Source organism: Polypterus senegalus, chromosome 1 (assembly GCF_016835505.1).
Source record: "Polypterus senegalus isolate Bchr_013 chromosome 1, ASM1683550v1, whole genome shotgun sequence".
In the NCBI taxonomy this organism is placed as follows: Eukaryota; Metazoa; Chordata; class Cladistia; order Polypteriformes; family Polypteridae; genus Polypterus; species Polypterus senegalus.
In genome coordinates this window covers 272,718,195-272,733,402 of record NC_053154.1, presented here as the reverse complement: position 1 = coordinate 272,733,402, position 15,208 = coordinate 272,718,195, and the positions used below count along the sequence as shown (strand labels likewise).

General features: G+C 39.8%; 1 protein-coding gene across 1 annotated transcript; it reads right to left on the bottom strand.

Annotated features, from left to right (window-relative positions):
• Nucleotides 1-6,101: 6,101 nt before the first annotated feature.
• On the bottom strand, nt 6,102-15,047 carry avpi1 (arginine vasopressin induced 1). Its single transcript, XM_039774261.1, has 3 exons — nt 14,878-15,047; nt 9,125-9,478; nt 6,102-6,879 (listed from the first exon to the last, which is right to left on the bottom strand). Exons 2-3 carry the CDS (start codon nt 9,430-9,432, stop codon nt 6,636-6,638), a joined length of 552 nt encoding a protein of 183 aa, XP_039630195.1. The 5' UTR covers nt 9,433-9,478; nt 14,878-15,047; the 3' UTR covers nt 6,102-6,635.
• Nucleotides 15,048-15,208: the final 161 nt, after the last annotated feature.

Here is a 15,208-nt window from a genome sequence, read left to right as displayed (position 1 = left end):
AGCTCAAAGTGCTTTACAAAATGAAGAATAGAAAAATAGAAGACACAATAAAAAATAAACATAAGTCAACATTAATTAACATAGAATAAGTAAGGTCCGATGGCCAGGGTGGACAGAAAAACAAAAAAAAAACTCCAAAGGCCGGAGAAAAAAATAAAATCTGTAGGGGTTCCAGACCAAGAGACCGCCCAGTCCCCTCTTATCATTTACATAAGTTTTTTTAACACATACTAAAATAAGTGAAAACACATGTTGTAATCACCTGCTTATACTGGACGTGCGCACAACTTAGACATCTTTAACCAGGCATACACTATGTGAGTTTGGCGCGATTTTAAGGCCTCTTTGCAGTCGCCAACTGGTTTTCTGCTTCATCAAACATTTTACATGCAGTATTAGAGGGGTTGTGATGCCTGATTGCATCTTATGATTGGGCTGCCGTACAGAATTTCTGCCATTTCAGAAATCTTGTAGTGTGAGCAGATTATGTGATGTCTCGAATGTTTGGGATTTCCGTAAAATTAATTGTGCAGGGACACATGGAGTGTGCATTCTACACGTATAGTCTGTCATGACACTTCAGTCAGACTGAATGTATGTATGTATGTATGCAGTTTGAGCATGTACTGTACTGTATATGACTGCCGACTTTTATTGTCCAGTGTAACTTGTTGCTTGACTATAATATCTAGTAATTGTACAAAATGCAATTTAGATGCGTACTGGTAAGGAACACAACAACCGCCATGGAAAGCACCTCTTCTATGCCTGCTATGTCAGAATATGTCTTTGTTCTATGAAGGTTGACCAATCAGGGAATGAGACAACGTAAATGAGCAGGATCCAGTCATGGACGATCCACAGAATAAGTAAAACCAACTAAAGTCCGATGGGAGTCTGTGTTTTCAGATCTTTTCATTTTCACCCATCCACACTGAAACACTGTGCCGGAAATTTTAAAAAGTATCCGACTCTGGAGAGTGTTTTCAGAACTATTCACTTTTGTTGGTTCAAAACACCAGTGTAGTGTGGGCAAAAAACTAAAATGGAGACAAATGTCTGCGTTTTAAAATGAAAATGTAGTAGCATGGATGGTGCCTGAGACACTACGGTGTAGTGAATAGTGTGGTGTTGTAATTGGTCTGATGGGTAAGGAGTCAGATTGTCCGATTCACAAAGCACATGTGTATGGTGCGTTTATGCTTGTAAGACTTTAATTCACTTCTGACATTTTATAAAGCCCTATCTCCAAAAAGCTTCACTTATATTGTGTAAGAACCTAAAGACAGGGGTTTGGGTCTGAATGGACAATGGCGATGCAACAGTCAACTGTTGTGGCCAGGAATTGCATTGCGCCTGTCTTGTTCGCAGTCTTGGCGTCTATTGGTGAGGGAAGCTGGCTAGTCAGATAGGACCTTTCAAGTGCACCTGACTAGTAGGTCTCTGGATTTGACCAGGTAGGCCAAGACTGTTGCAGTCTTCAAAGAAAATAATTTTCTGTATTGTTGGTGAGGCCAAGGAAATTGACTGACTGTGGGCAAAAGACTCCAGCAAGCTATTTAAGAATTTGGAAATAAGGAGTTGGTCATTGCCCAGATAGTGTTCATCTTGACTGAGCAGATCAAGGTACTCCTAGTACTCTTTAAGCCTGGGGTAAGACTGGTCCATTTTTTTTTTGGCCAAGGCTACTGTGGTGGTCTGAAATGTACAGCGGTAATGTAAGTGTGGATGCAATCTGAACATTATTTTAGAGTATTGTGGTATGTAAGGTTGGTATTGGTACTACTAGACTGACAGTTATCTCTTTTCACAAAATGTCATGACATGGAATACTCGGCCAACTGTTTGTCTTTGCACAGAAAATGAGAAGTGATTTGAGTTTGCTAATCCTATTTTATTTTTCTGAAGATAGATTATGACTGCAGACCACAAGATATATATATTGGTGCTATAACTGAAAGCCAGTCCATTCTTGTATTAGGAGAGGGAGATATATGGCTGCCGTGTACATTAGTTATTTAAGTGGCCCCATGAAAAGGAACTTGCCAGGGTCATGACTTTTCTCCTTGCGTTTGTGAATTCTGTGGACAGAATGTTAATGTACAGTCAATATTTGAACAGTATCCAACTAGTGCATTGAGAGTTGTGATGTCTGACATCCTTTTTTGTGTTTCTGGAATGTGATCTCCAGTGCACCATCACTGCCACGTGGCTTGAGTATGGCAAACAGCACATTCAATGCTGAGGTAATAGTTCTCTCCAGGAAGAGTAGCCTATTTTCATTAGGCAAGTGGGAAACCAGATGAAACGAAGGTGTGAAGAAATGCAGTCATTTCTTTGATATCTTCTGAGAATTGTTTATTAAAGTGGCGTTAGAGCAGGGGTGCCTAATGTGTCGATCGTGATCGACCGGTAGATCACAAAGGTAGTGCTGGTAGATCGCGTTGCATTCAAAAAAAAAAATTTTTAAACGTTAGTCTATCATATATCCTCTCTATGGCATTTGCCACTTGATTGACATACAGGGCGGCCAGTCTGAGATCTCTTCTCTTCTAACACAGTGGTCATCCCGGACGCACAGTCAAACGCGCAAGCTACTGCAAAACTCCGGCTATGATCTAGTTAGCCGTCCAATTTATATCGACTAAAGAAGGGATTAAAAAAAAGTTGTTTGGGGAGGGTATGGGCTGGACGTGGAATTGGAAGAGGATTTTTTTCTCACAATGTCACAATCGAAGTGCGTTTGTCTGATCTGTCAATCTATCATTGCTATTCAAAGGAAAATGTGGAAAGGCACTTTCGAACTTTTCTATGAAACTGACGTGCTTCCAAAAAGCAATCTGAGAAAGAGAAAGGAGAGGGAACTAAAATAGCAGTTAATCGGACAGCCAACATTTTTCAATGGGCTGAATTCAAAAGCTCCTTGACTGCATTATACGGCTCTACTTATTTATGCGAGTCAGCCTTTTCCCACATGACGATTATTAAATCAAAATACTGTAGTGACCATAAATGTATTGAATTGTTATTGTGCTATAAAGGTTATTCAGTTATGCAGTATATCTATCTATAATTTTTAATGTAGGTAGATCATTTCGATCTGGTCATTTTAGAAGTAACTCACAAGCCGAAAAAGTGTGGGCACCCCTGGGTTAGAGTCTTCAAATCTCCCACAATCGTAAATATTGCTTGTATCTGTCAATAAAACTGGCTCTGTATGTGTGTGCAAATGTGTGTCTTCTGTGATGGATGGTTGCCCTGTCCAGGGTTGCTCTTCACATTTTACTCGTTAACACAAAATCCTACTAAATTTATTTTTGGCAGCACTGGCCAAGTGTAGCCTTCCAAAGGCATTTACAATAGAGGAGAGCCCAAGCCGAAGATTGCAGTAACTGCATAATTGTAAGAAAATGCTTCTCTTTATTTAGCCTTACTTACTTCAATATTTCAATGTAGTTGCCCAAAGATTTCTAAGTTAGTTCTTTTGAAATTGCATTCTTTTCAGAAGATTTTTCTATAAGAAATTATTACCCCAAAAATATTTTTCTAGTTTGGTTATTGATTTAACAATTTAATATTTTTCAGTTTTGTATTATTACAAGCCTGGTAAGTTTTGACATATTTACATCACATCACTCAAAAATAGGAAGAGGCTGAAGGAAAACAGACACATGGACCACCTATTAAGTCATTATGAAAAAAATGCATAAGTGTAATGAAAATGAAATAAGTTGGACTAAAGCAGTCTCTTCTCAAGTGAATCAAATTGTATTAAAAATATGTTTATATATTGCTAATGACTGATACCCAACTGTACCTTCAAGTGAATATTCAAGTACAGAGGTTCCCAAACTCGGTCCTGTGGACTCCTTGTGGCTGCAGGTTTTTGCTCCCACCAGATTCACAATTGGTGATGATAATCAATACCAACTGATCTCATTTAATTGGCCGAAAAGCCAAAAGAACAGCACAACAGTGTGGATTTTACACTATAAGACATTTAGAAATACTGTATGTTTTTTTTTTTTCTAAAGATATAAATGTTTAACTCTCTTTTGTTGTTTTCATATTATTTTTTTCCCCTTTTCCCGTGTAGTTTGCTGTCTTCATTTAACCCTAATAGTGACAATTAGCGACCAGCACAGCAGACACCCGGAATGATGAAAGCTGCATCGCCTTCAGTGTCAGACTCGCTAATTAGTAAATAATTAATTAAATAACCAGAACACCTGGAAAAGTAGATTGAAAATACTGTTATTTCAAAAAAAAAATTATATATATAAACTGCTCAAAAAAATTAAAGGAACACTTTGAAAACATCAGATCTCAATGGGAAAAAGAAATCCTCCTGGATATCTATACTGATATAGACTGGGTAATGTGTTAGGAACGAAAGGATGCCACATCGTTTGATGGAAATGAAAATGATCAACCTACAGAGCCCTGAATTCAAAGACGCCCCAAAAATCAAAGTGAAAAAATTATGTGGCAGGCTAGTCCATTTTGCCAAAAGTTTATTGCAGCAACTCAAAATTGTATGCAGCACTTTGTATGGCCCCTGTGTTCTTGTATACATGCCTGACAACATCGGTGCATGCTTCTAATGAGATGACAGATGGTGTTGTGGGGGATCTCCTCCCAGATCTGGACCAGGGCACCACTGAACTCCTGGACAGTCTGAGGTGCAACCTGGTGGCATTGGATGGACCAAAACATAATGTCCCAGAGGTGTTCTGTTGGATTTAGGTCAGGAAAGTGTGGTGGCCAGTCAATGGTATCAATTCCTTCATCCTCCAGGAACTGCCTGCATACTCTCACCACATGAGGCCAGGAATTGTCATGCACCAGGAGCCACTGTACCAGCATAGGGTCTGACAATGGGTCCAAGGATTTCATCCTGATACCTAATGGCAGCCAAGGTGCCTTTGTCAAGCCTGTAGCGGTCTGTGTGACCCTCCATGGATATGCCTCCCCAGACAATCATTAACCCACCACCAAACTGCTCATGCTGTTTGGTCAGAGTCATTCACACCAGTGGCCTGCTGGAGGTCATTTTGTAGGGCTCTGGCAGTGCTCATCCTGTTCCTCCTTGCCCAAAGGAGCAGATACTGGTCCTGCTGATGGGTTATGGACCTTCTATGGCCCTCTCCAACTCTCCTAGAGTAACTGCTTGTCTCCTTGAATCTCCTCCATGCCCTTGAGACTGTGCAGAGAGACACAGCAAACCTTCTGGCAATGACACGTATTGATGTGCCATCCTGGAGAAGTTGGACTACCTGTGCAACCTCTGTAGGGTCCAGGTATCGCCTCATGCTACCAGTAGTGACACTGACTGTAGCCAAATGCAAAACTAGTGAAGAAACAGTCAGAAAAGATGAGGAGGGAAAAATGTCAGTGGCCTCCACCTGTTAAACCATTCCTGTTTTGGGGGTCATCTCAGTGTTGCCCCTCTAGTGCATCTGTTGTTAATTTCATTAACACCACAGCAGCTGAAACTGATTAACAACCCCCTCTGCTACTTAACTGACCAGATTAATATCCCATAAGTTTCATTGACTTTATGCTATACTCTGATTAAAAAGTGTTCCTTTAATTCTTTTGAGCAGTATATATTCTCCATATAACTGCTTAGAACATTTTAGTAAAAATCTACCAAACTTAATTTTGTAACTTCTACATTGACTCCAAAACACAGAAACTGGGAAATAACGACTCGCTTAATTAGGCTAAGAGTCCAATGAAAAACGGAAGTTGTTTGGAACAAAAACCCGCAGCCACAGGGAGTCCCCAGGATGGAGTTTGGGAACCACTGCTCTCATGTATTCATACAAAACATCAAGTAGCTTTTTACAGCTTGATTGTTTTTTACGTACATTTTTCAAATAGACGTGAACAGCATCAAACAATTGAAGTTTTAAACCCTTTTTAAGCTAATTATTCCTTTCAAAAGTTCATCAACACTCTCTTAAATACCATCTCGATCTCAACAGTTTTTAAATGTGGCTTTGTCCTTGCTGAGTTGGTGGGAGTTCTCAGCATTTGCTTTGAATGCCAAAAGACTCAAGTTTATTACCAAAAGATCAACTACAAGGATGAGAAAATACAATCGTAAACCTTTTCTTTATTGTTTTTATTTTTATGGAATTAAAATTACAAAAGAGATTTGTATGTAACATGATATTTTCTCACAAAAAAAATCACATTATGTCTATATATAGTGTTCTGAAAAGGTGAAGACCGAGCTTTCCATCATGATTTTTTAACAGTGTCAGATGATGTTGTCACATTAGTGCAAGTGACTATAATATAAAGTGTTATTGTATGAAATTCAATGCATGATTAATTCCATTTCAGTATGGAGCTACTCAAACACAAATATTTGCTGAAATTCCTGCCTCCATATGCCAGCAGTAGCCCAGCAACCTAAAGAAGTGGGTCATTGTGCAGGAGAAGTCCAAGGAATGTTTGGGTGGTGAATTTCGAACTTTAAATTTCAAATGTGTTACACTTCAGTCAGTAGTGAAACACTAACTTTGCTGGGCCAGAACTGGGAAAAGAGCAACAAATTACTTGTGCCTAAAAACTGTCAGTCAGGTAGTTAAAGAAAGAGTTCACTTTGTCTTTCAGCACAAAGGTTAATGTAAAACACGATGAAGATACCGCTCTGGCTTTTGACGTCCTTCTCTCAATCCATGACGCTTCCAGTTATGAGATGAGGTTTGCGATGAGTGTTTACTATCAGATGTTGGGTGACTGAAGTGCTCCTTTGGTGCCTCTAGTGGAGGACCTGCAGTGGGTCCTGTGCCACCAGAAGACACCAATTCAGTTTCTGAGCCGTCACCACCATCTCCTGTCTTCTCTACATATTCTTCACTGATTCTACAAATGTAGAGAAAGAACAACAATTATGGATACAGAAAACAGACTTTCAGAGGATAAACAGCTAATAACTGCTTCACACTTTTTATTCACTGAGACAAGGACTTCTAAGTTTATTCATAACACCAGTTGATAGCAAAAGCAGAATACTGTGGAGTTTAACATTCAACATAGCAGCTTTGGAAAGGCCACTTGTCAAGTACTCCGATTTCCTCTTAACTGGATACCTTAGGTTTGTCCACAGTGAGTGTGTGTCTTCAGTGGAATGGCACCCTGGCCAGGACATGAGTCTGAATGGAGCTGCTAGGAAAGGCTACAACTCCCCAGGACCCAGTAATGGGATAAAGCAGACTTGGAAAATGAGGAGGTGAGTGGATGTATTAATATCATTTCTGTCTCTTGGGAATGAGCTGTCCCAGTGGTTTCTAAGTTCAGGCCCGGGAGACTCCTGTTACCTCCCGCCAGTTCCACAGTCAACGAAAAGGACAAATGAGTGTAAAGAATTTAAAACCATGGCAAAAATACAAAATATTTGTAAAATGGGAATACAAGCCAAATACGATTGTCCATTCAGATTAAGAGGAGGAAAAATGACCAGCTAATTAAAAGATGAGGTCATGTAATATGACTTACTGATTGTGAAAATGGCTGGAGCAAAAAACTTGAGCCACAAGACTCCCAGGAACCGAACATGGAAAGAACTAGACTAGTCAGTGTGCACTGCCGCAAAGCCCTGACTGAATACAATGCCCCCGTTAGTTGCGAAAAGGATTAATCACATGTATTCCCACCAGACAGTACACTAGACCATCAAAAATGTGGACGTTCCAGCATATCATATTATTTAAAGACCTAATGGTTTAGCACACTTGAGCCCGATTTCCATGTCATCCACGTCTTTCTACAGTGTGTACAAACCAGGCCAACCAGATGAAAGGAGAATCTACGTGTAGTAATGCAACAGTGGCGACAAATATGTACGCAGACTCAGAGGGACGATTTGCAAACTTTAAAAGATTGCATAAGCAAAAGAAAATATTGAGGGATTTTCACGTTGCATCACGAAGAGTAAAGGTTTAAGACAGGGATGTCCAACTCTAGTCCTGGTGGGCTTCTAACTAGTGACAAGTTTTCACTGCTAATTAATTTCTTTTTCCTTCATTTTAATAGCCCTGTTTGTAAGGATCCAGGCCTCTGAATTGATTAGATTCTTCATTAAATAGTAGCCAAGCAGAAATGGGATGTGAAACAAGCCAACAGATGACCAGCTAAGTTGGGTCTTCAAACTCCAACCAATCTCTGAACGAGGAGCCGATTCTTGCTGTTAATTAAAGCTGTTATTACTTCCATGGCTTGTTACAGCTCTCATTCTGCCACAGCAGACATTTCCAAAACTGTTGATTTTCTGTTTTTCCTAAGAACACCGTCAACATGTTTTGATGACCAGGGGAGATCAACCTTACCGAGACATTCACCTTTCTTCATTTTCAGATACTGTGTGATGGGCACAGGCGAGCTGGTCATGTGGCGACTAGTTTTGTGTCTCGTTATTGTTTGGCTGATAATTAAGGAAAAAGAAACAACTAAGGTGTCTAAGTAAAGTGAATTAAAACTAAAGATAAAGAAGTTAATTAGCAGCAAAAACTGGTCACTGATGAAGAAGATGGTTAGAAAGAAAACCTGTCCCCACTGCGGCCCTCCAGGACCGGAGTTTGATATCCCTGGTTTAAGACAATTAAAGAAAGAAAACTGTGAACACTGCACAAGCAATACAAACTAAGTTTGGCACTGGCATTTTTTAAGTTTTTCAACTGTGGATTTCATCTGACATTATATGGAACAAGCAAAACAATCTTAAAAAGTGTATTTTTTTGAGTTAAAAGTGTTTGCTACAAAGTACTGCCCTGCCAGGAAGTAGACAACACAATAAACCGAGTGATGCTGCCTTGAACTGAGGGGTAGTAATATCACTTAGCTGTTCAGCAGAATATGACTGAGTGGCTCACCTCACAGGGAATGCTACAAAGCTAAGCAGCAGAGATCTGTAAACTGTGGGCTCTGCACGGACAAAAACAATTCTTCCTATCCACACCAAATAAATAACCTGGAAAGGAGCACTAATACTGAAAATATGCAAAAAAATATATTTGGTGGAATTACTATATTCAGATGTTTTTGGGACTGTAATCTAGTGTATTAATATTTATGAATATTCATAGTATGTTACCAATAATGCTTAACGTACCTCATTTTCCCAAAGTCTTTCATCCACCGTGGCCCCAGGGAATCACATCTGCTGTTTGATGACTGAGCGGTTTGTTTGTGCCCCCGATTTCTGCCTCCTCTCAATCCAGTCAACACTTTGGCCAGCTCGCTCTCATCACTGGTATCCCAGATCAGCCGTGCCCGCTGCTCAGCTCGTTTATCCCCCGACTCCTTAAAGAGGCGTTGAAGCTGGCAGAGGTTGACACCCCAGAAGATATTGTGGAAGGCTGCTTTGCGATTTCTCCGGCTGCAGTGTCTCCAAAGTTCCATGGTGGCAGTAGTTTCCATTCTGAGTAGATACTCTTCAGCCAGGTAATCCTGCCTTGGGCAAGCCCTTCAAAGAAATTTAAGAGACATACAAATAAGAGAAGGGAATCTTTAAGTACAACGTATATTAATTGTGATAAAACTCTCTCACCATGTGTAATGGGCACATGTAGCCCAAAGGAAACCTCCCACTATTGGATACTTTCACTTGAGATATTCTACTGAAATTTATGGCCAACTCTTCTAAATGAAAAAGGAGGAAGGACTATGCCAGTTTCTCACCCCTGCAAAGTCTTTCTTGAAGAAATGTCTGAATGTACAACTAAAAAACTCCCAATGTAAACAGGTTCCCAATGAACATTTGCCCCTTATTAATACTGTATTTACCAGTGGTTAACTATATCTAGTTGAAGTAAAATGAGTCATTTACAACACAATTTACAGATACATTGCTAAACAGATTAGGATTAATTTCACTCCCTTTCCAATCCTAGTTTTACAAAAAGGAAACTGTAAATTATTCTAGAAACATCAGCAGCTTGGTAGAGCCCAACTCTTGACTTGAGTGTGAGTTCACTGCTGGGCGTGCTCATCCACAAGGCCAGTTCAATGTTGTTGACTAATCCAACTTGCACGTTTTTGAGATGTAAGAGGACTTGGGATTCCTTATAATGGACGTGCTGCTCCAAAAGCGCTGCAAATCATTCAGGCATCAACATAATGGATCTGTCTATATGCCCTGTTATTACCCCTAATAGTCAGACACATTACAAGAAGCATACTATATCTTTTATGGTAGCTTTAAAGCTCATGGAATTGATAAAAAAAAAAAAACGTAAGAAATTTGACAAATGAGAGGAGACCATTCATTCCATCGAGATCGATTGTTTAACTAATAGCTAAGCTGTCCCAATATCTCATCTGGATACTTCTTAAAGATTGTCAACATTTCAGCTTCAGCTAAATCTCTTTATCCAGATTCAAACAACTCTTTGTGTAAAGAAATGCTTCCTGGCTTCAGTCCTAAATGCTCTTCCCCTTAAATTCCCCTGGTGTCTGCAAGTAAATTATTAATTTAATATGAATGAATTATACTTCTGTGGTGGGCTGGCGCCCTGCCCGGGGTTTGTTTCCTGCTTGCCCCCGTGTTGGCTGGGATTGGCTCCAGCAGACCCCCATGACCCTGTAGTTCGGATATAGCGGGTTGGATGATGGATGGATGGATGAATTATACTTGATCTCTATCAAACGTGTCAAATAAGCGAGAAAAAAAGTGTAAAATGAAACCAGGTTAGAAAAATAGTCACATTAACTGTTTACTTGTACCCAAAGAAAGGACTACCAGATGTTTTGAACACAAATATTTTAAACCTACCAGTGTAATTAATTCAGTTTATACTAACCTACTACCTGAGCTCCATGATTCCGTAATGCAGTTCACCTTTTTGGCGGTCAGGTCTTTGTGTCATTTGAGAGAAATCAGCTATAGCTGCGATGGACTCTGATCTCGGAAAATCTGATAGGGATTAGTGCCTTTCTTTTTAATAACTGAAGTATTAATTCTTTAGAACAGGGGTGTCGAACTCCAGTCCTGGAGGGCTGCAGTGGCTGCAGGTTTTCATTCTAACACTTTTCCTAATCGGTGAGCAGTTTTCACGGCTAATTAACTCCTTTTCCCTTGAGTTTAATAGCTCTGTATTTAAGGATTCAGTCCTCTGAATTGATTTGTTTCTTCATTAAATGGCAGCCAAACAGAAATGTGATGTGAAACGAGCCAACAGATGACCAGCTAAATTGGGATATCAAACTCCAGCCAATCTCTTAATGAGAAGCTGATTCTTGCTGTTAATTAAAGCTGTTATTTCATTCCATGGCTCGTTGCTGCTCTCATTCTGCCACAGCAGACATTTCTAAAACTGATGATTTTTCTGCTTTTCTAAGAACACCATCAACATGTTTTGGTGACCTGAGAGATCAGCCTTACTGAGACCTTCACCTTTCTTCAGTTCCAGATACTGTGTGATGGGCACAGGCGAGCTGGTCATGTGGCGGCTCTCTTTGTGTCTCATTATTGTTTGGCTGCTAGTTAAGGAAAAAGAAACAACTAAGGGGTGGCAGAGTCGAGTTAATTAAAAGTAAGGCAAAAGAAGTTAATTAGCAGCAAAAACATGTCACTAATGAAGAAGATGGTCAGTATGAAAACCTCTAGCCACTGCGGGCCTCCAGGACCGGAGTTCAACACTTGGGCTTTAGGACATTAAAAAATGAATAACTTCTATAACAAAGACAATTTGTCAGTGAGTATGGCCTGGATACGGGGAAACACACAGTGAAGAATTGTGCACCATTACAAGTAGTCATTAAAAACACTTCAGAAGCATGTGATACTTTGTAAGACAATGAAGGCAGCAAAAATCACAGTCTTCATTCATCTTCTTGGGATTCTGCACTAAGGTTATAATAGGAAGTGCGTTGAAAGGTTTCATTAAACAGGAATGTTTGGTGATGTAAATGCCAGTCACTCCAACTGCAATCTCAGGGTGACATCAGAGGTTACGACAACAGCGGTCAGTTGGCACAGTATCCTTATATGAGGAGCTGTGCATGCTGGATCTCTCCGTCATAACAATGTGGCTCATTATGCTAGTCGGATTCCAGTTGTATGCATCATTACACTCAGAGGAATGGAAAACTTCATTCCCATAAAGATGGAACTATTAGCGTTTTTTTTTTGTTTTTTTTTTATATAAAAGATTGACTTTTGAGGGTTCACAATAACAACATTTTGCCAATGCCTCCGTTAGCACTGAAGTCAATGTTTTACTAATGTATGTCATTTCTGACAGCATGCCTCACACACTAACTGGTTTGGCTCCCCATATCTCATTCTTTCCTTCTTTTCCCTTTCCTGGTTTCTGTTGCCTTTCCATGCATTCTTATGCACTGCTTCAAAAAGAGCACATGTCCCCCATGACCACTTTCTAACCTGGATTTCCCTGGTGTGCCCCCATGAGTCTAGCAGCTGGACCATTAACTCTAAATATCCTATCGGCTAACTTTTAAGCTGCCAGAAGTTCTGCAAAAATGTTTTCACATTCCACTTCCTCATTTTTAAAATGTAAGTTAAAAAAAAAAAAAGCCCAGTCTAGTTTTAAAAATAACACAATACACCAGAATCTTAAAGATAACCAGGACAGGACAGCTTTACACTGCTGCAGGTTCAACTTCTCTGGTTCCTGGCCAGCAGACAAGGAATATGGAAGCAGATGCAAATGTCAAACCAGAAAAAAGACTTTGCATACACAAGATCTGAATCTTACATTGTGAAAAAAAAGGAAAATGTACAGTACCAGCATAATGAAACCATCTGAAACCTGTTTAGTAAAAAACCCAAAAGGAAACAACTGCCTTAATTTTGTACACTGCATGCTCTAGTGTGGGTGCTGAGGTGTCACCTGCTACACTCGGGTCCCAATGCAGGTGGTTTGTTGTGTGGTGGCTGCGGTGACCCGCCATCAGCTCATGCTCCCCACCATGCCTGCTTATATTTCAGAAGAGTCCAAACAATCCATCAAAATACAACAACATTAAGAACCTGAGAAACATTTAAATTACCATGTGAGGAAGGGAAAAATACCAAGTTTTTTAAAATGTTGATTTTCACTTTTAAACCATGATGTGGCTTCCTGCATCTCAAAGACGACAAGGTTGGAAAACTGAACTGAAACTACAAGCCGTCTGCATCTATTGTGTTCAGAAGAACACACTGGATTTTTTTTTTTATCCAGCTCCTCCCTTATTATGATATGGTATTTGATTGTCCAGAAGTCTAGTTATGCCAGACATTAAGCTTTTCTGGGTTTCTCCCTATTTTAGGTCCTCTAGACCCCAAAAAAAGGACATTACAACCCTTACGCTAAAGACTAAACCAATAGGTGTCTTCAGCAGAAATTATCAAAAGGACTTGAAGTTGTGCACGCCACATCGACTGACTGCCAGGGCTTCACCCCCTAATGGAATACAAGGAGTTAAAGTTGCTCCTTTTTACAAATATTTTTTAAAAATGGGCATCAGGAATATAGGCATGTGGGGTGTTGGTATATGCTTTTTCAAGGTTGCTGATCATAAATATGATCACATTTTGATATCTGTGGCCCTGACCCTCCAAGGGCCACTCGCAGAATTTCAAACATAAGCATGTGGGGTATGGGTATTTAAGGTCAGTGATTATAAATATAATGTTATTTTTGATTCTCTGTCCTTTACTAGGGATCTAGCACTCTATGGATTTCAATTTAGAAGATGAACAATGGCATTTCTTTTACATTTGAGGATATTTAGACTTTTAAGTATTTAAACTGAAACACGCATTTTAATAGTTTAGATATTTGTCATAACTGTTTTTATTTATTATGTACTCCTTGCTTAGCTTTCACTAATTCAGAATTATTTAAAATTTGAATTCCTTGGCTGTAGAGCATCACAGTTGAGGCAGTATGGGCTACTAACGTTTTAGTTTACCTTTCTTCCCCAAACATGCACATATTAGGTTATTTGTTGCCCTTCGAAGCCATCAAAGATGAGGAGGGTGTTGGTGTACCCGTCTGGGAGTGCCCAACACTGATAAGAAACTCTACAACTCCCCTTTAAAAAATGGGTGGATGGTTATCACATTTTACCAGTCAATCCCCTGAATAACAGAGTATGAATACCAAGTCCCCAAACGGTTTGTAAAGGAAATCATTACGATTTACAGTGTGACATACACACACGCCCAGATACACACTACACACCCAAAAACATGGAATAAAATTAATTGCTCTGGAAGACTTTCCAGCTCGATATTAATTGTTCAGGAAATGACGATCTGACGCTATGGCGCTTTAGCAGAGCCATCTGTACGAAATGCCGCTTTGAGCTGATTTCCCTGTAATCCAATTTTGCCCACACCTGTTTAAAGGCTACACGAACCACTCCAATCAACAACTGCATGCAAACTGCAGATGGTAAGGTTAATGTAGGCTTTCAGACTGATATAGTTATGACTGCTTACTGAACATATAACCTTCAAGGTTAAAGACGTTGCAATAAACTAAAGCAAATATCGACGAGTGTCCACGCATTACTTCACAATAAAAAGTAGTTTAAAAAAGCAAGAAACATCTGGACAGAAAACAAAAAAAAAAAAAAATGGAAAAAGGAACAAACGAAACAAACTGCCTGTCAAGTTGGGTCAACATTGCCATTGTACATGCAAAAAATACACAGTATGCTTATAGATGCTTACATCAGAATTATAGATTTGCTTTGCGCAAGCGTTTATCATCACACGTTTAACAAGTAAAACGTTTAAAACTGTGCAAATATGTAATAAAATATACATTCAAATGTTTTTTGAAAATAAACATATGGTATCAAACTGCCAAAAGCACTTAGTCCTGCGCAGTAGTCAAAATATAGCCTTACCCTATTTCAAGCACATAAATTCCTTCAGCATCTGTGAAACGATTTCTTTCTGAGGTATTCCCAATAATACTCCACGCTTTATGCCAGAAGCCCACTCTCCCTTCCACCGCAGGATCTTCTGCAGCGCCGAGATGCTCGAGCTACATGAACTTCTCCGTGCGCGAGTGTCTCTATCCAATCAGAACAGGAAAGAGCGACATTCCCGCCCTTCCGCATGTGGTGACCAATCAGAGATAAATAGGGGCGGGTTGTATGGGCTACTTTTGTGAGCTACTTGGCCACGTGGCCGGATCCCGCAATCCCGTATTGACGTCAGTGCCTCGTTTGTCTG